The sequence below is a fragment of the Canis lupus genome, chromosome 11 (assembly GCF_003254725.2).
Source record: "Canis lupus dingo isolate Sandy chromosome 11, ASM325472v2, whole genome shotgun sequence".
Classification (NCBI taxonomy): domain Eukaryota; kingdom Metazoa; phylum Chordata; class Mammalia; order Carnivora; family Canidae; genus Canis; species Canis lupus.
In genome coordinates this window covers 9,509,264-9,530,559 of record NC_064253.1, presented here as the reverse complement: position 1 = coordinate 9,530,559, position 21,296 = coordinate 9,509,264, and the positions used below count along the sequence as shown (strand labels likewise).

Here is a 21,296-nt window from a genome sequence, read left to right as displayed (position 1 = left end):
TAAAATATCTTAATGTACTGCACTCGCCCTTCTTATGTTGATATCAGATAACACAGTGCCTCCGTGATGAAATGAAATGAGGTGACTGATGAAGGCCCTAGGACATAGTGCTACTGACTTTTTGATGAAGGTCAGAAGGAGGATCAACTGCTTTGAAACTGCTATTAACTGTGAAAAATGGAAAGTATGGAAAACAAAACCATTCATTAGGGTGGCCTAATGTATTCGCAAAGAGTTCTGCTCCATAGTCAGATTTGGGCAATATTAAAATTCTTTATATTAAATCAAAACCCATGACCATATATTTCCTGCCCATTTATCCTATTTGAAACCATTGCAGTAATTCTAGTTAACAGAGTGCTATGGTTTGAATGTATGGGCATGTGACCCACTCCCTTCCAAATTAATATATTGAAAACCTAATGCCCCAAGGTATTGAGACCTTTGGGATGTGATTAGGTCATGAGAACCCTTATGTATGAGATTAGTGCCTTTGTAAAAGAGGCTCCAGAGAGGAAGCTCCTGCCTTCTGCTACGTGAAGATATAAGAAGTCTGCCACTTAGGATGCTAGGCCTCCCCCAACCATGCCAGCATCTTGACCTTGGACTTCTAGCCTCTGGTACTGTGGGAAATAAATTTCTGTTATTTATAAGCTACTATTCACGGTATTGTGTATAGCAGCCTGATGGAGTGTGACCCTGAGGGACAAGTTTCCTATGTTCCCTCCTCTAGTCCTTCCCTGTTGGTTTGCTGGTAAGTTCCTATCACCCAAATGTCATACTAGAAGCACTCTGTTCTAACTTCATCTACAGCGCTCTATGTCAGGTAGCTTACCTCCCAGAACACAGACTACCTCTAGCTCCATTTCATTTCATTATTTTCTGGCAGTTGCATTGTCTGAGTGGAGGAAGAAACATCTTCCACAATGATTACTATGTTTCCACAAGGAATACTTCCTTCTACCATTATTTTTTTCATATTTTCTACACTTTTATACAGGTTTCTCTCAGAAAGTTTATTTTTTAATAGTCGTAGCCCCTAAAGTTCTGATATTATTGTTTTGTCCTGTAGAAATTATCCTACATGAATTCCACATCACATGATTCCTGTTTTCTTTATGTCACATCTGACTGATGTCCCCCCCCCATTGATTTCTTATATTTATTGGATAAGAGTTTCTTTTAACTTAGCCATGTTTTCTTCTTCTGTACTATTTACAGAGAGAGACAGAGACACAGGCAGAGGGAGAAGTAGGCTCCCTATGGGGAGCCCAATGTGGGACTCGATCCCAGGACCCCGGGATCAGGACCTGAGCTGAAGGTAGATGCTCAACCACTGAGTCACCCAGATGCCCCTTCTGTACTATTAGTACAACTTGTTTCTAATTTTTACTTCTTACCCAAGAAATTACAATATGAAAATTTAATTGTATCACCTTCAGTCCCTTGTGACTTATGTTGTTGGAATACTTGTTAATTCTACTTTTAGAAATTGGACTCCTATATTATTATGTTTTTAAGTAGTCAATATTTAATTATATATCTTACCATTTTCCTACTTACTTGGTACCTATTCTTGCTGTCCCTTCAATCTTCGAGCTGGGGTGGAAATGCAGCCTTCAGAAATCCTCTAGCTATGTTTATATTTTGTTTTCTGAAAATAGTTTTATCTTGGCCATACTCTTGAAACACATCTTCTCCAGGAATTAATTTATTGAGTGGTAATTAACTTATTTCAGCACAGAAGGAAAAAGCATTTCTCTGTCTTCCACTTCGAGCTGTCACTCTTGGGAAGTGCTTCTCAATCTGAACGTTGTTTTGAAGATAGTCTGTCTACTTCTAAGATGATCATTTTGTCTTTTATGGTTTGAAGTTGTACGGTGAAGTGTCTGGATATAAATTTCCTTGCATCTATCATGCTTGAGCTTCCTGTTGTCTTAGTCTATTTGGGCACCTCTATCAGAAGTACCATAAACTAGATGACTTATAAGCAACACTTATTTCTCAGAGTACTTTTCTGTGAAATTTCACAAGGTGGAAGGGACAAGGGAACTTTCTCATGCCTCAATTATAACTCACTAATTCCATTCAGAGGGCTCCACGTTCACGACTTAATCGCCTCCCTGTGACTCCAACCTCTCAATACTATCACCTTGGGGGTTAGGTTTCAACATATGAATTTTGAGGAACACAAACATTGAGACCATAGCAATTTTTTTGATTCTGGATGGGTGGGTGGAGATCTTTGATCAGTTCTGAAAAATTCTCAGCTAAGATCTCTTCTGCTATGGTTTTTCCTAGGCATTCTGTGATCTCCTTCTATAACATTGATAAGACACATATTTGATGCATTTTATATCCATATCTTTACATTTTCCTCATATTTTGCATCTTTCATCATTCTTTATTCTTTTTTTCTAATTGTTCAAACCTAACATAATATAAAAATTGTTCACTGACATAATCAAAATGGGCAATTGAAGAGTTTTTAAAAATATATTTTTTATTTCTAGTATAGTTAACAGAGTATTGTATTAGTTTTCAGGTGTATAATGTAGTGATTTTTGCATTTCTATACATTATTCACTGCTCATCATGATAAGTATACTCTTAATCTTATGACCTGTTTCACTTCTACCCCCACCTATTTCTCCTCTAGTAACCATCAGTTCTCTATATTTGAGTCTGTTTTCTGGGTTGTCTCACTTTTTCTTTGTTCATTTGTTTTGTTTCTTAAATTCACACATGAGTAAAATCAAATGGTATTTGCCTTTTTCTGACTTATTTCACTTAGCATTATATTGTCTAGATCCATCTATATTGTTGCAAATGGCAAGATTTTATCTTTATGTCTAAGTAATATTCCATTGCATATGTATGTGTACATGCCACCTTTTCTTTATTCATTCTTCTACTGATGCATACTTGGCTTGTTTCCATATTTTGGCTATTGTAAGTAATGCTACAATAGATAGAGGTGTACGTATAACTTTTTGAATTAGTGTTTTCATAATCTTCAAGTAAATACCCATTGGTGGAATCAGTGTATTATATGGTAATTCCCTTTTTTTTTTAAGTTTTATTCAAATTCCAGTTAGTTAACATAGAGTATAGTATTAGTTTCAGGTATGATTCAACACTTGCATACAACACTTAGTGCTTGTCACAACACATGTACTCCTTAATCTACATCATATGTTTAACACATCCCCACCCACCTCCCTTCTGGCCACCATCAGTTTGTTGTTTTTGGTTAAAAGTCTGTTTCTTGGTTTTCCTCTCTCTCTTTTTTTTCCCCTTTGTTCATTTGTTTTATTTCTTAAATTCCAAATATGAGTGAAATCATTTGGTTTTTGTCTTTCTCTAACTATTTCACTTAGCATAATGCTCTTCTAGCTCCATCCATGTCATTGCAAATGGCAAGATTTCATTCTTCTAATGGTTGAGTAATATTCCATTGTATATATACATACCACATCTTCTTTATCCATTCATCTGTTAATGGACATGTGGGCTGTTTCCATAATTTAGCTATTTTGAATAATGCTGCCATAGACATTACACTGCATGTATCATTTTAAATTAGTATTATTGTATTCTTTGGGCAAATACCAAGTAGTGCAATTGCTTGATTGCAGAGTAGTTCTATCTTTAATTTTTTGAGGAAACCCCATACTGTTTTCCACAATGGCTGTACCAGTTTGCATTCCTCCAACAGTGCACAAGGGAAGGGTTCTTTTTTCTCCACATCTTCACTAACACTTGTTGATTCTAGTGTTTTTCATTTTAGCCATTCTGGCAGGTATAGGGTGATTTTCATTTGTATTTCCCTGATCAGGATGTTGAGCATCTTTTCATGTGTCTGTTGGACAGCAGTAAGTCTTCTTTAAGAAATGTCTGTTCAAGAAAAAAGAAAAGAAATATCTGTTCATGTCCTCTGCTCATTTTCTAATTGTATTATTTGGGTTTTTTGATGTTGAGTTATATAAATTCTTTATATATTTTGGATACTAACCCTTTACTGTATATGTGGTTTGCAAATATCTCATCCCATTTAGTAGGTTGTCCTATAGTTTTGTTTATTGTTTCTCTGTGAAGAAGCTTTTTATTTTGCTCATGAGTTGTGTTTGTTTTATTTCATTGTTCTTTTGCTTTTGTTTCCCTTGCCTTAAGAGAAATACTTGAAAAATGTTACTATGGCCCATGGGGGAGAAACTACTACCTGTGTTCTCTTCTAGGATTTTTATGGACTTAAGTTTTTAATCAATTTTGAATTAGTTTTTATGTTAGTCTAAGAAAGTGGTCTGGGTTTCCCAACATCATTTGTTGAAGAGACTTTACCATTGCATATTCTTGCCACCTTTGTTGTAGATTAATTGACCCTATAACTGTGGGTCTACTTCTAAACTCTGTTCTATTCCATGGATCTATGTGTCTGTTTTTGTGCCAGTGCCATATTGCTTTGATTACTATAGCTTTGTAGTATATCTTGAAAGCTGGGATTGTGACACCTTCAGTTTGGTTCTTTTTCAAAATTGCCTTAGCTATGTGGTTATTTTGTAGTTCCATACAAATTTTAGGATTGTTTGTTCTAGTTCTATGAAAAATGCTATTATTTTTATAAGGATTACATTAAATCTATACATAGCTTTGATAGTATTAAAATTTTAACAGTTTTGGTTCTCCCAATCCATGAACATGGAATATGTTCCCATTTGTTTGCATCATCTTCAATTTCTTGTATTTTTTTAAAGATTATTTATTTATTTATTCATGAGAGACACACAGAGAGAGAGAGATAGGGAGAGACAGAGACAGAGACACAGATAGAGGGAGAAGCAGGCTCCATGCAGGGAGCCTGATGCGGGACTCGATCCCGGGACTCCAGGATCACACCCTGGGCCGAAGGCAGGTGCTAAACTGCTGAGCCACCCAGGGATCCCCTTCAATTTCTTTTAATATTTTATAGTTTTCAGAGAACAGACTTTGGTTTTCTTTAAGTTTATTCTTAGATATTTTATTGTTTTTGGTGCAATGGTAAATGGAATTATTGTCTTAATTTCTCTTTCTCCTGCTTCACTATTAGTGTATAGAAATACAGTAGATTTCTGTATATTAATTTTGTATCTTGTGATTTTTACTGAACTCATTTATGAGTTCTGGTAGTTTCTTTGTTGGCATCTTTGGGGTGCAAACCCCCATAGGGTTTTATATGTATAGTAACATGTCATCCACAAATAGTGAAGTGTTTGCTTCTTCCTTACCAATATAGATGTTTCTATTTCTTTTTGTTGTCTGATTGCTATAGCTAGGACTTCCAGTACTATGTTGAATAAAAATAGAGTGGTCATTGTAGTCTTGTTCCTGATATTACAGGAAAAACTCTCAGTTTTTGTACCACTGAGTATTAGATTAACTGAGGGTGTGTTTGTTTTTTTTTTAATATATAGCCTTTATTATGATGAGATACGTTCCCGCTCCACCTACTTTGTTGAGCATTTCTATCATGAATGGATGTTGTACTTTGTCAAATGTTTTTCTTCATCTATTGAAATAATTGCTTTTTATCCTTTTATGTTGATGTAATGTATCACATTGATTGACTTGCAAATATAGAACCACCCTTGCATCTCAGAAGAAATCCCACTTCATCATGGTGAATGACTTTTTAAATGCATGATTGGATTTGTTTTGCCAATAATTTGATGAGGATTTTTGCATCTAAGTTTATCAGAGATAATGGTCTGTAGTTCTGTTTTTGTAGTCTCTACCTGGTTTTGGTATAAGGGTAATGCTGTTTTTATAGAACGAATTTGAAGTTTTTCTTCTATTTTTTTTTTTTTTGGAATAGTTTGGGAAGAATAGGTATTAACCCTTCTTTAAATGTTTCATAAAATTCATCTGTGGTACCATCTGGTTCTGGACTTTTGTTTGAAGAGATTTTCTTTTTCTTTCTTTCTTTCTTTCTTTCTTTCTTTCTTTCTTTCTTTCTTTCTTTCTTTCTTTCTTTCTTTCTTTCTTTCTTTCTTTCTCTCTTTCTCTCTTTCTCTCTCTCTCTCTCTCTCTCCCTCTCTCTCTTTCTCTTTCTTTCTTTTTCTTTCTTCTCTTTCTTTCTTTCTTTCTTTCTTCTTTCTTTCTTTCTCTTTCTTTCTTTTTTTTTTTGGAAGAGTTTTAATGAAAGGGCTATTGATATAGGTACAAACAGAGTTAAGGAAAATCAATAAAAGATGATGACACGCCCCTGCATAGCAGCAGCAAGAAACACCTACCACCTCTAGACCTGAAGGAGCAAGTGGAGGGAGTTATAAAAATCTAGCAAGACCTATCGCTATTAGGAGGGGGTGCCATGGTCCAGTTGGAAAAGAGCCAGGGGACTAAATCCAAACTTCCCTCTTCCACCACTTATAATCTCCTACTGCTCTCTAATTAATTCCTAATAGCAAAATCCAACAGGGAGACATGGGTGCAATAAAGCCTGGGATATGGGGTAGGAAGGAGAGGAATGATACATTTAAGGGAGGGGAAAGGAGAATATCCTGCTCATGTGTATGCTTTAATGAAAGGCTTCCACTAAAACTAAATCAAATTTATTAACCTGTTAACATGTTTACAATAAATATGCAAACCCATTACATTAATAAAGAAGAAATAATCCCTAATTTTCTAAGTATTACTTTATGATATTTCTAGACCACCAACAAAATTTTGTCATAAGCCTGGACTCCAAAGTGACTTAAAACATTTTCTTGTTTTCTTCTGTGGGTCTGTAAGTTTGAGTTCTCATAAAACTTTATATTATTATGACCAAGGACAAAATCTAGGCAGAATATTTCACAGTAAATATTCATAAATAAAAGACTTTATATGATTTATATGTAAATATAATTTGTTTTATTTTTTATTAGAAGTATAATATTACAGCATGAAGAAGAGAACTAGCATCCAAGAATATTAAATTACGTAGTTCTGTTTCTGAAGTATGACAGAAGATAGTAAAATTAAACTCATTGAGACATCTTATTAAAAAACATACATAGGGATCCCTGGGTGGCGCAGCGGTTTGGCGCCTGCCTTTGGCCTAGGGCGCGATCCTGGAGACCCAGGATCGATTCCCACGTCGGGCTCCCGGTGCATGGAGCCTGCTTCTCTCTGCCTGTGTCTCTGCCTCTCTTTCTCTCTCTGTGACTATCATAAATAAATAAAAAAATTAAAAAAAAATACATAAAACAATCGGCATAACTTTCCACCCTATCTATAGCACTGAAATTAATGGAGTAAGGAAACCAAGTGAGAATTAACAACAAGATGATAGAATTTGGATTTCTCTAGACAATAGGGATTTCATTTCTTCAACACTGAGATAGCACTTGATTCTGAAACTTGTCATTGTATTTTAAATTTGTAATTTCTATGCTCTTCCCATAAATTAAAGAAAAAATAAAAATTATCCTTCACTGCCATGTTAATATTGCTTGCACTTAATTCAACTTACTACAACTTAGAACTTCTCCACCTCCACAATGTAAACAACATAAACACCCTCTGGTTTAACATATACAACCCTGAATCCTGTGTTTTAAATTCTCAATGTCTTTTGAAATCTGTGGAAATGAAATTTTGAGTATCATTGCTTAGTATCACAATCTTTAAAATAGCATTGCACTATGACTTGTTTAAACTTGCCTTGGGAACTCTGTTTTTTCATTTCCCCCCTCATATCCAGAACATGTTGTTAAAAATGCTGTGGTCACCTCTGGATTTTGATTTAAAGATACCCTAAGGTCAAAATCCCTCTAGACTTTCTCAGCCAGGTTTTGTGACCATACTTAGAATTTCTGCCACCAATATCATTGTGACCTTGGAAGATAGCTCATAAAACTTCAAGCAACAATATAAATATTATAGCATTAAAAAGAGCATCATAATTAACAGAAACAGTTTTGAAAAGACCCCAAAATAATGGAATATAGGGTATAGAGGTATATGTGAGATGCCTTATGGGCACTGTTCTTGATGATGGGCTATTTTTGTTCCTAAACTAGACTCTAAATGAGGATCCTCAGGAAGTTATATTTGAATTGAAATAGAAGAGAAAATTTAAAAAGTTAGATGCTTGGTTATTTGTATAATATATTTTCTTATTTCACATAATTTGTTCCAGAATTGTTCAAGTTAGAAGAGAAACATCAACTTAGTTACCAGAACCATTTACAGGAAGCAGTTCATCTCTCTGTAGTTGTTTTGCTATTAAAGACACATGATTTTTAGTGAAGACTAATTAGTCCGTATACCAATTTAAAACAACAGTTAGCAATACCATTTACTAGCCAATAAGATGTTTGCAAACATACTCTCCCTTTAGAAGATAATTTTAGAGAGACTTGGTGACAAGTGCATTCATGCACATCCTCTGTTGATTATGGTCACTGATGGCGAAGGCAGTGACATTTTATAACCATTTTTTAAATTTACATAAAAAGGAAAACAAAAATGTCCTATTTCTTCATAAAAATGAGTATATATTAAAACTAAGCTAAAGTGTTTTTTAGTTACCCATTGTAATGTGTCAGTGCTTTCAAATTAGGGGTGTCCAAAACAAAAGGCCAAATTTCATTAAATCAGAGATGCCCCTCTTTTTGTCTTCCTTGCTTGTTTTCTTCTCTTTGTTTCTGTAATTAGAGCCAGCTTATAATCAATATAAACTTGTCTCTCTACCCTTTCTCCCTTACAGGACTGAATATATTGTGTGCCTTAAAAGGAAAGTAAAGGTAAAACTAAGGATATACAACACATGATTTGTAATAATAAAATCTTTACACAAAGAAAAAAAGTTTTGAAACTGAAAGTCTTGGATAGAATATTTCAAAGCCCCTGAACCTACTAGGTAAACTGACATAACTACACATCACACAGGAAATTGAAGACATATTTTGTTTTTCAGACATGCTGAAATAAAGTAACATAAAGTGATTGCCACATATAATTTTTCAGTATTTTTATTTTTAGTAATTTTGTTCAGCATCAATTTAAAAAACATTTTTTTCTACAGTGGTAATAACAGATCTGCACTATGAAATTGACAGTAAATTATGAATATGATACAACTTCATTTATTATAATACACAACTATGTAAATAACCTGAAAGCTACATAATTTGAAGGAACACAAGGTGTGAAAACTTGCTTAAAAATTACGATTATAAATATAAAATGTAATAATAGAATGGTGATGAGTGTTAAAGAAATTGTGGATATAATCATATCTCAGAAGTGTTCTTAAAATGGCGCATACCCCATAAAGACATTTCTATAAAACACATAACCAGTTACACAAAGACCCAGTAGAATACCAAAACATGATGTATATATATTAATTTTTAAATGAGATATAACGGACATAAAATATTACATTCGTTTCAGGTATACAACATAATTATTTATATATATTAAAAAACAGTAAGTCTAGTTAACATTCTTTACCTTACATAATTACAAAATCTATTTTCTTACATTCAGAACTTTTAAGATATCTCTTAGAAATATTCAACTATGCAGTACAGAATTGATAACTATAATCACTATGCTATATATTATATACCCATTACTTACTTATTTTATAATTGGAAGTTTGTATCTTTTAAATCCCTTCACTCAGATCACCCACCACTCAGCCTTTGTCTTGAGCACCACCCATCTGTTTTTTTTTTGTAGCTAAACTTAAGGTTTTTGTTGGTTTCCTTGTTTGTTTGTTTTTAGGTTCCACACACAAATGAGATCAAACACTTTTGTCTTTGTCTGATGTATTTCACTTAGCATAATGCCTTCAAGGTCCATTCAGATTGTTGGAAATGGCAAGATTTTATTATTTTCTCTTAGGAATGAATAGTAAGTATTCCACTGTAAATAAATACCACAATTTCTTTACACATTGATCCATCAGTGCATATATATAGATTGTTTCCATATATAGGTGATTGCAAAAAATGCTCTAGTGAGCATAGAGAACATATAACTTCTCAGGTTTGTGTTTTTGTTATCTTCAGATAAATACCCAGATGTGGCATTACTGGATTACACTCTATTTTTAATTTTTTGAGGAATCTTTGTACTGTTTTTCATAGTGGCCACATACATCTATATTCCAGCCCAGAATACATATCTTTTTTCCACATCATCAGTGTTTTGTAGTTTTCAGTATATAGGTCTTTTACCTCTTTGGTTAAATGTATTCCTAGGCATTATTTTTGATGCACTTATAAATCAGATTATTAATTTCTCTTTCTGAATATCATTATTCATTTGTAAAAACTAGTTTTTGTATATTGATTTTGTATCCTGCAACTTGACTGAATTCATATATGAAATCTAATAATTTTAGTGGAGTCTTTAGGGTTTTCTATACAATACCATTTCATATTCAAATAGTGACAGTTTTACTTTTACTTTCCAATTTTTTAAAAGATTTTATTAATTTATTGGAAAGAGAGGGAGCATAAGCAGGGAGAGGGGAAGAAGGAGAAGGACAATCCGAGTGCCCACTGAGTTGGGAGCTCGATGCAGGGCTCAATCCCAGGACCCTGAGATCATGACCTGAGATGAATCAGATGCTTAACCTCTGGAGCCACCCAGGTGTCCCTCTTCCTTTCCAGTTTGAATGACTTTCATTCCTTTTTCTTGATTGATTATTTTGACTAGATTTCCAATACTATGTTGAATAAAAGTGATGAGAGTGAGCATTCTTGTCTTGTTCCTGATCATAGAAGGAAAGCTTTTGGCTTTTCACCTTTCAGTATAATTGTGTGTGTGTGTGTGTGTGTGTGTGTGTGTGTGTGTGTGTGTAAGGGGGCTTGGCATATATAATATATGAGCCATGCATGATTCATTTATATATACTTAATTGAGAGTGTTTAATAATCTTAAAGGGGTATTGACTTTGGCCAAATGCTTTTACCTGTATCTCTTGAAATGATCCCAAAATACTTGTCTTTCATTTTGTTAATGTGGCATATCACATTAGTTAACAAATGTTTAATCATCTTTCTGTTCCTAGAATAAACCTCACTTGATCATGGTTTATGATCCTTTTAATGATTGTTGAATTCTATTTGCTAATTTTTTGTTGAGGATTTTGCATCTATCTTTACCAGGGATATTTGCCTATAAGGCTCTTTTCTTGTGGTTACCTAGCTGTTTTGGTATCAGGGTAATGCTAGCCTCATAAAATGAGTTTGATAATGTTCCTTGCATTTGTACTTTTTAAAGAGATTAAAAAGGATTGGTACTAATTCTTCTTTACTGTTTGGCAGGCTTCACTATTGAAGCCACCTGGTCCTACACCTTTGTTTTGGGGAGATTTTTAATTACTGATTCTGTCTCTTTACTAGGACTTGATCTGTTTAGATATTTGCATCTCTTGATGGTTCAGTCTTGGTAGTTGTATGTTTCTAGGAATCTATCCTTTCCTTCTAGATTATCAAATTTGTTAGAATTTTGTGGTATAACTCAGTGAAGGACTGTCTCTCTGATTGCTTTCTGTACTGTGCGTATATTCTTTCTGCACTGTGCATATATTCCAATCCTTTTTGGCCTGCAAAATTTCTGCTGCAAAATTTGCTAGTTCTCTTATTGAGGCCTCTTGTGCATAACAGGTTGTTTTACTTTTGCCACTTTTAAGATCCTCTTCTTTCACTTTTGACTTTTTAAATTATAGTGTGTCTTGGTGTATGTGTCTCTTGGTTCTTCTTATTTGGAACCATTGACTTACAGGATCTGGATTCTTTTTCTGGGTTAAGGGATTTTTCAGGCATTATTCTTCAAATAAGTTTTCTACCCTTTCTACTCTCTGTTTCCCTTATGAGACCCCAAATGTAAATACTGGTCTGCTTGATGTTGTCCCATTAGTCTCTTAACCTTTACTCACTTTTTTCCTTTACATTTTCGCTGCTCTGATTAAGGGAGTTCTAGTGTCTTTTTTTCAAGCTCACTTATTATTATCTTTTGTTGTTGTTCTGCTTTGTCTGGCCTGCTCTTGAACCTACGTAGCATATTTTTCAGTTCAGTTACTGTATTCTTCAGCTCTGTGATTTCAGTTTGTATTTTGTTATAATTTCTGTCTCTTTGGGTCTCTTTATGCTCATTATTCTGTGTTCAGTAAGCATCTTTATTATAATTACTTTGCACCCTTTACCAGGTAAATCACTTATCAGAGATTTTTACCTTTTTTCTCTTTTCTAAAATTTGGATCAAATTCTTCTCTTTCTTCTTTTTCTGTTACTCTCTCTGTTTCTTTGTATTAGTTAAGAGTCACCTCCCCTATCTCAAAAGAGTGCCCTTGTGTAGGAAACGAAACATTTGTTCAACCCTACCCTATTTCTTAGTTGTCTCTCCAGCCTTTGCACTTCAAGCACTCTATTTTATTTTCAATGGCTTCCAGTAGTTGAGCCATTTACACACCTGTCAGTGAACCCAAGCGGAGGGGCTTAGCACTTAGATTCAGGCAGGTTCAAAGACACACTTTCAGGTAGCAGCTTTTAAGGTGTACAAATACAGTATTGCAGGACCACAAATGTAAGCCCCAGTGGCCACCAGAGTCATCATGCACAGTAGAAGTGTTCCCTGACAGCACCCACAAAATCAGAGCACCAGGCAGATGGAGAACAGCAGTGGTTCAATGTAAACATGATATCCATCAGCCTCCATACTCTGAGAGCAATTTTGAAGGCTCCTAGATCTGTGCCAAACCAGAGGCCTACCCATCAGGCCAAAGTTCTTAAACCAACAAATAGGCCTCTTTTGCATAAAGACTAGGTGGGTTTGCAGTCTTCTGCCTGTGTAGTGTCCTGTGGTGTTAGTCAGCCAGGGACTGTCTCTCTGATTGCCACAGTCCTGTGGGACCTGGAGACACAAGTTTCTCTGGCCACCAGGGCCAGGTTATCAAGGGGGTGAGGGGGCTCTCCTGGGTGACAGACAGACACAAAATCAGTAGCAGATATGCATAAAAGCCCCCTTTCACTGCCACCTGATGGTGTAACCAGAGGGAGTTTGAAAATACCACCTGCTCTCTGTCATCTCTGGAAAGGATTACAGTCAGCTCTTAGATGTATGTTTAAATAGAAGCCTGCCCTTTGGGCCAAAGCTGTGAAGATAACCTAATAAGCCTCTTTTTGTATAAAGCCTAGGCTGTTGAGACTATTGCCTGTTGCTGTGTCTAGGGGGTTGGTGGTTGTTGAAGAATTCCTTCTCCATTGGGTATAGTTCTATGGGAGCTTGGAGAATAAGCCCTGCTGGCCACTGGAGCCAGGCAATCTGGTGGTGTCCTTTGGGTGGCAGCCACAAAAGACAGGTTGCCAGAGGTGGTTACAAGGTCCCTTACAGGAAACAGCATCAAACTGAAGTGCAAAGATGGGATATACTGTGAAGCAGAGAGAGCAAAGAAGGCACCAGCCTTCTTCCTGGAGAGAATCCTAGTAGCCCTGGACATGTGTGTTAAGTTACATGCCTGACCCTCTGGCTGACATTTGGAGATAAGTAAATAAGCCTTTTCACATAGAGTCTGGGCACCCATCAATTAGCTCCTTTTGCTCTAGTCTTTGGAGCAGGTGAGTCTGAAAGTATGAATCTTTTAAAAATTGTTTCTCATTTTGCTGTAGCCTTGTGGGTCTTGGGGATGTAAGTTCCACTGGTTTTCAAGGTTAGATATTTGAGGGCTCATCTGTCAGGAGCAAGTCCTAAAAGTTGAGGTTCTTGATGTGATGATGTTCAACTCTGTTTCTGGGGGAGAAGTTTCAAATTTTGAGTTATCTTCTGATTGTTACTGTATTGGAGGCAGAACTCATAGTGTGATTTTGTCTCAGCCTCTCTTATCTGCTTAGACATTTTTTCTTGTTTACCTGGTAAACGTAGGTGTTGCTCAGCTAGTTTTTACATTTGTTTCTGAGGAAACTGTTTCATATGAGCTGTAGATTTAGTGTATCAATGGGAAGAGGGGAGTCCAGGATCTTCTTATGTCATCATCTTGAAACAGAACCTTATCTGATAATTAAATTTGACTCTTACAGAATATTCTTACTGATCTTCGATTAACCTTTCAATTATATTAAGAATTTGTCAATTTACAGTTCTGTTTGCTTTGATACAGTCTCCTGGCAGTGTTTATACTTAAGCCGCTAAAAGTGCTCACCATCTAAAGTCTCCTGTGCTATTAAAAATAGATGTGTTGGTGAAATATTGATAAGACCTTTTTTTTGCTCACAAAGAGAACTTTATCCCCAGTGTGTACGATTCCTTACTGTTATGGAAGGTTTTCCAGTATTTTCAGGATTCTTCAGTCAAATAATTTTGAGAAGGAAAGCATTTGGAGAATGCATTTAACCCAAACATATTTGTCACTATTGAAATTGATCCTCAATCCTTTTATAAGTTTTTAAATCAAAATAGTCCCATAGTCCTGTGGATTAGAAGTATCCCTCTCTATCGTCCACTTTAAAAAAATCTGCCTTACTTCAATGGGAAATGAATAAAAAAGAAAAACTCCACATTGTATCTTTTTTATGCTTTCTCTAGTCTATTCCATTGAAATTACAATATATATTCCATTTTTAGAAATTAACCTGGTTAACAAAAAAAAAAAAAGAATTAACCTGGTTATATTTGACTATCTTCAAGTCTGAAATAAAAACATACAAAAAATAACTTCAAAAATAAAAGAAGGCATCAGGAAAGAAATATCAAGGATGCTTCACACTTCCTTGGAGTTGTTATTTATGGAAATAATGTGGCTAAAGCTCCCATCTGATCATTTTCTCCCAATGTGTGTTGAATTCTTGAGAATTCTGCTGGAGCTTGTAGAGAGCAAAGGTGTCAAAGTTGGCCTTAAATTCCTTGTTCTAACAGAGGTTTTGGTCTCCCACATCATTTATATATAGCTTCTCAACTTTTAGCTGCTGCTTTAAAGGCTCCCAAGTAACATTTCATACTGAAATATTTGAAAAACACCAGTATAGGATAAATATTATCATTTGAGTCATCTGTCTTTTAGGCTACAAGCCGAAAGAGCTATTACTGTGTTCTTACATAATGAATTTGGGAGTAATTAGCATAGATTGTTCCAATAAACAATAATTAATGCAGTGAACTTCACTGTATACGTAATTCCAGATTAGGTGTGTGAATCTAGTTTCACATTGTTTTATTCAAATTATATCCATGAAGCAATAACTGAGAACCAAGTATGAAATGGGCTGCGAAAGGTTCTGTACTAAATCTGGGTAAGAAAATTTCTCATGTATTGCTTTGTCAGTACAGTATTAGTAAAGATAATCTCTGTTAATTAACTGCCTGGCTTTAATCCATGTTAATAGCTAATATAGGCTGTTCAGAATTTATATAAAATCTTAGGGCTAACTCTGGCCGATACAGTTGTTTGTGGTTTTGTATTTTTTTCCCATATGTTAAATACTTTGGATTAGTGTCAACTCACTTTTCCTCTCTCACTTTCTTTCCCATTCCTTCCTTCCTCTTTTTCCTCCTCCTGACACTCAAGAGATTTATCAAGTGCCTTCTGCTTATTGATATAGGAAATACCTAAAGTATTAAGAAAACAATAATGTCTAGATACTTTGTCTAAATTTAAGACACTCATTGCTTACAATATGTGTGTACAATGGTAAACATATATAAACTGAGGCAAAAAGGAAATATTTTTTGGAATTTCCTAACTTAATATTTATGTTACTTACATTTTAAATAGTAAGAGGAGTAGAGATTCCAGAAATTTTATCTTTAACTAAAAAAGACATCATTATCATCCCATCTAGTTTTTATTATAATTTGCTCTTTATCAGGAATCAAGTTAAATGTTTAAAATAATTATTCTTCTGCAATTTTTAGGACAACACTGTCAGGTACATATCAAAATACCTATTTTATCAGTGGAGAAATGGATGCAAAGATGGTTGAGTATCTTGCCCCCCCCCCTTTTTTTTTCCCACATCACGTAAGTGACATAGTGACCATTTGAATCTAGCCAGTCTGATACCAGTGTTTAAGTCCTTAATGCCGCATTTTACTGTTTCATGTTTGGGTTAATACAGAAACTTCTTTCTCATTCATTAAATCAAGTAACTTACTGTCTGCCTGTGTTACTTCTTTGATGCTCTGTTGCATATATTTTTAATGATAATATGTTTCACATACTTTGAGGAGACACACATGTTAAGCATATGCTACTGCTTGGTCCTTTTATCATAAATCTTCAAAAGCCTCTGCTATTGTCCCTCTCATGTTTATAATTAAAATGAAACATCGAGCTTCCACACAAATTGGTCATTACAGTACAATTTTTAAAGGTTGGAAATGTTTCAAATTATTTTGGTAATCCGAGTTTTCTTTGTGTTCAGAACATTTCCTCTTGGCTGGAGCCAGATTTTTCTTTTCAACCAGGGAAGACAATTTTTTTTTTTATCAAAACAAAAACAAAAAAAACAAACAAATTGTAAAGCTTCTCACCTTGTATTCTACTTTTCTACAGAATGTGTGGTTTGGGCTTTCCGTTACCTTTTTTGATTGTATAATCTTTTGTGCTTTCAGATTGATTTTTCTATGAAAAATTCTCTTGCTTGTATCCTGCTTCTCTTGCCTCTTTTCTGTTTTCAAATGTACACTCTATTTTTCATTACTTTCAGAAAATAGTTGTTGATGTGAGGGTTGGCTGAGAGTTTGTCAGTATTAGCTGCTGGTTAACCCTACACACCAGTGAGGGCTCAACTGGCAGTTTGAACTACTTTGGAAAAAAATTATCTGATTCCTTTCTCTGTACCTAGTGTTACATGAACTGTGTTTTTGGTTTGTTATGATTTTTTAATTTTGTTTTTATTTTTATTTTTTGTTCCTCTGGGATATTCATAGGGATGATTTTTACTCTTTGGTACTAAATTATGATCTAGGTTCTGATTTTAAAGATTTTATTCACTGATTTTAGTGAGAGAGAGAAGAGAGAGAGAAAGAGAGAGAGTGAGCATGAGCAGGGGGAGGTATAGAAGGAGAACCAGAATCCCCTGAGCAGGGAGCCTGATATGGGATTCAATCTCAGGACTCTGAGACCATAACCTGAGCCAAAGGTAGACACTTAACTGACTGAGCCAGCCAGGTGCCCTAGGTTCTGATTTTAAAGAATGACTTCTGTATTTGGTTGCTCTGTAATTAGTCTGAGCATTTTTATAAGTAGCAAACACACTGAGGTGAATGCATGTATGAGAACATGGTGATACATATTACTCTCATCTAGTAATTGGTCTGTTTCTTTCTTTTTTTTTTTTTTTTAAAGGTGATCAACCAGACTTTATTATGGTATAACAGGAGGGAATTCATGAATAAGCACTTCCTTGAATGTCCCATCATTGATTTAGATGCAATAAGTTTATCTTTGAAAATACAAACCCTCTTTTCACTACATAATGGCAAAGTTAACTAAAAGTATATGAAGTATTTGTACATTTAAAAAAAATCTTAAAAATTTTACCTATATATACGGTAGAATTTTGAAAAACAGGAAAAATCAAACATCAATCAAATGGATGATCAGGATAGTTGAAGTATAAGTGTCTAAGTATAAGTTTGAGTTGAACAATTAAATTTTTTAAAGCAAAATGTTTAAAATGTTTTTAAGGTACATTTTATAAATATGTACAAAATGTAGGTCTATTTGATGCTTTATTCACTCGGTAAACTTTATACTGCATATCTAATGAGATATGCCATCATCTCTAAAAATTATAACCACCTAGATTAAAAACAAAACAAAACCCTTAAAAGATTATTCACTGTATGAAAACAAAAAGGGAACCATTACAACTTAATGGAAAAAAATTTATTTGTAAAAAAATTTTTTTAAATCTGATTCTAATGTGTACTGACTCATGTATATCAATAATTACACAAAAGGAAAAACTTAACAGTACTCTAGCAAGGTAAAGAATAAAAACTTCTCTTTTTTTCTTCTATTTTGACAAGGAACATGTCACAGAATCCTATCCACAAAAATGGCTATAGTACTGTGCTTTGAAAAAAACCTGGCTGCATATAATTCTTAATACATCATGTGATGATGTTGCCCTTAAGACTTCTAGCAGTAGCTATAGGTTCCAACCTGGCACTTCAGGTAATAAAAAATGATGACCAAAAAATCCTTTAAAAGTAAAAAGTAAGAATGTATCATATCTTCTGAGATTTCCTGAAACAGATTGTCAGATCAAAGTCTTTAGCTTTAAAAAAAAAAAAAATCTGAAAAAGAGTGCCATCCTATTACTCAAAGAATTACACTCAAATGATCTATAAAATGAACTTCACTGATACTGATTCTTTCACAAACTCATTTAAATATAAAACTTTATATTTTTAGAAAGAATGGGTTTTGCAAGGATCTTTTTTACTCCATTATCCTCTGGTCTACTAGTCTATTATGTGTTGCATTTTTGTCTAACTCAGATTTTGAAAAGTTTAATACCATTTTCTCTTTGATTAAATACCAGTTCCTTAGCTATGTAAGTTTTAAAAGATAATCTGCTTTAAATTCTCAAAATCAGTACCAAAAAATGTTTACAGCTTATTCTAATCTCTAACATTTACAAAACTTACACTCCACTCAAAAAAAAAAAAAAAAAAAAAGAATAAATTTTTTTCAAATAGTGCATACAAGGCACAAGAGCTTCCTAGTATATTTACTGAAGCCGAACATTTGGCATCAACAAACACACCACTTTAGTTTACCTTAAACTCAATTTCCAAACAGCACACCATTTAGTTCATATTGAACTAAATTTCTAAAAGTATATTTCTTTTAATGATTTGCATAATTTAATCTTAAGTATTTGAAGAAATATAAAGTATAACTGTCATACTTTCAATGAGGGGACACAGAAATAATATAGATACGAATGGAGGATTAATCTATTGGCCCATTAGGAATTATTAACAAATTCAATATTTTAGCTATATGTTCAATAGAACAAATAACTTTTAAAAAATGAGATTTTTTAAAAAGCCAGAATGGCAAAAGAACATCATAAATGATTTTTTATAATTTTCAGCCAATTTAAGAGGATCAGAAGAGATGAAAAATATATTGTGGATGTAGTAGTAATTAATGTATTAGTTATGATAAAAATTGCTAGCTAGTTGCTTATCAGTGAGCTCAGGCTTCAATGACCATACATCTTTCCCAGCAGGGAACAAAGGCTAGAATTAGATTAAAGTCTGGCAAAAATGGTGGTAATCTTCAACTGTAGGCCACTTAAAGTTTGCAATGAATTCATAGTCATTATAGTTCACTCAGTCTGGGGCTGGATTCACAACAGAGGGAATGCTACCTCCAACTCGTTGGTAACTAGTAGGTTTTATAAATAAAGTGTCATTATACGGTAATTTGAAATCTTTCAAATTTCAATATCTTAAATAGTCTCAATTTTCGGAATCAGAAACTCAGATGATTAATGGATTTTTATGTATAGACATTGTACTACCCAAATATTTGGGTGAAAATCAGCCCATGAATTTATTCCAAGTTTTTATGATAGAAGATACTTTTGCCTTTGATTCATAAACCATAATTACTTCTAATATGTAAGAGGAATTTGTGTTAGTTCAAACAATCTGTATATTGAATTTAAAAATGTGTTATGTTTTAAGCAACAGCTTGGAGAGAACTAACCAATTCATATTCTGCATATCCAGCCAAAGGAAAATGGGAACAACTGGCCAATGGTGCCTTCCTGTGGGAAGCCTCTTCCATCCACCTACAGCATGGATACTTCCATAAAGTATGAATTTATTTTGTTTGAAGAGTTAAGTCTCATTCTCCATGGTTAATGCAGGATTGCTCATACCAGCTTTGCCTTTTCCCGGGTTTGTGCTGCTTTCTGTCCAAGACTGAGAATCAGTGAGAAGATGGCTCTGGGACTCTCTCAATGGCTTTGCAGGAAACTGATGGTTTTCAGGATTTTTCGATGTTGAATTCAATCCTGCAGGAGTAGATGCTTGTTCAGGATCCTGATTAACAATGCAAGTTGGAAAGGAGCAGCCATCACCTAGACTTGAAAAAATGGGTAGCAACCAGTACTTCTTTTCATCACCAAAAACTTGTCGCATGTTTTTACTGAAACCCAAGCTGAATCCATTCTTATCTGTTCCATGTCGAAACACGGGACTTCTAAATGCCTCTAATGTAGATTTATTTTTGCTGACTAGCCAACAATGATAGCCAAACAGAGAAGACAAGCTGACAGAAAACATAGCTGCAGCGAAGAATAAAAACATAATATGGAACTTGGCTTGAGTATCGGGTAGGCCATTTGTCCAAAATTTGATAAAATACTGTAAATCTGTAGCAGCAATAAAAAGGCAGTACAGCAGAGAATAAGCCAAGAAAAGGAGGAAAAATTTGTAATTTGAAAATCCAACACAATTGTTCACCCATGGGCAATGATGATCCATCCTCAAAATACATTTATCACAGACGGAACAATGATGGCAGCGGTCTGGTTTTAGGAGTTGGCATCTGTCACAATATCGGATTGCTCCGGACACGGTCCGGGTATAGATGGGAAGATCTTTGGCTGCTCGCCTGAGAACTTCCTGATGGGCTTCTCCTCTTGGCTCTCTCTCCAACAATTCTTTTTCTGCATAAGAGAGATGGAATTCTCTTGAAGGATTCATTGGGGATGTAAAGATAGTTTTCCAATATGACCAGACAAACATTGCAAAAAGTAGATGATAAGCAGTCAGGCACACAACCTGCTCGCCAACATTTTCCATGGACACTATGCGCAGCTGGACGGCGTAGGCGTAGTGGGACCGGCCGAGCAGGAGGCTGATGAACACCCCGGGGACCCAGTAGAGCACCCGCCGGCACCGCCGCCTGACGCTGCCCGGCCCGAGGGCGCCGGGTTCCAGCCGCAGGCACCTGCCCAGCTCCGCCGCCGCCCGCGGGCCTGGCTCCGGGGCGGACTGGCCGCGCCCCGCGTCCCCTGCGGGACCGACCCGGGGGCGGCGGCCGGGGGCGCTGAGTCCCCATCCCGCAGCCCCCCGCCGGCTGCCCGCTGCTCCGCACGGTGGGGGCGGCGGCGCTGGGAGGGCCGGTCTGTTTCTTTAGGTACCTTAGGTTCTGTTGTGTGACCCAGATTAATTCTTTTAATGTTCTGACAACCCCATCTTCATTTCTCTTCTGAGGTCCATATAAGTAAGGTGTCTTATCTAATACTTTTTAATGCTTTTATTTATTTATTCAGGAGAGACACAGAAAG

The 21,296-nt window shown here is 35.2% G+C and overlaps 1 protein-coding gene across 1 annotated transcript; it reads right to left on the bottom strand.

Annotated features, from left to right (window-relative positions):
- Window positions 1-18,642: 18,642 nt before the first annotated feature.
- Window positions 18,643-20,838, bottom strand: LOC112650038 (palmitoyltransferase ZDHHC2-like). Its single transcript, XM_035697328.2, has one exon. It carries the CDS (start codon window positions 20,806-20,808, stop codon window positions 19,840-19,842), a length of 969 nt encoding a protein of 322 aa, XP_035553221.2. The 5' UTR covers window positions 20,809-20,838; the 3' UTR covers window positions 18,643-19,839.
- Between the last annotated feature and the right edge of the window lie 458 nt (window positions 20,839-21,296).

Bases quoted from the DNA above. Each gene is read 5' to 3' on its own strand.
- LOC112650038 (XM_035697328.2), bottom strand. From the start codon at position 20,808: ATGGAAAATGTTGGCGAGCAGGTTGTGTGCCTGACTGCTTATCATCTA.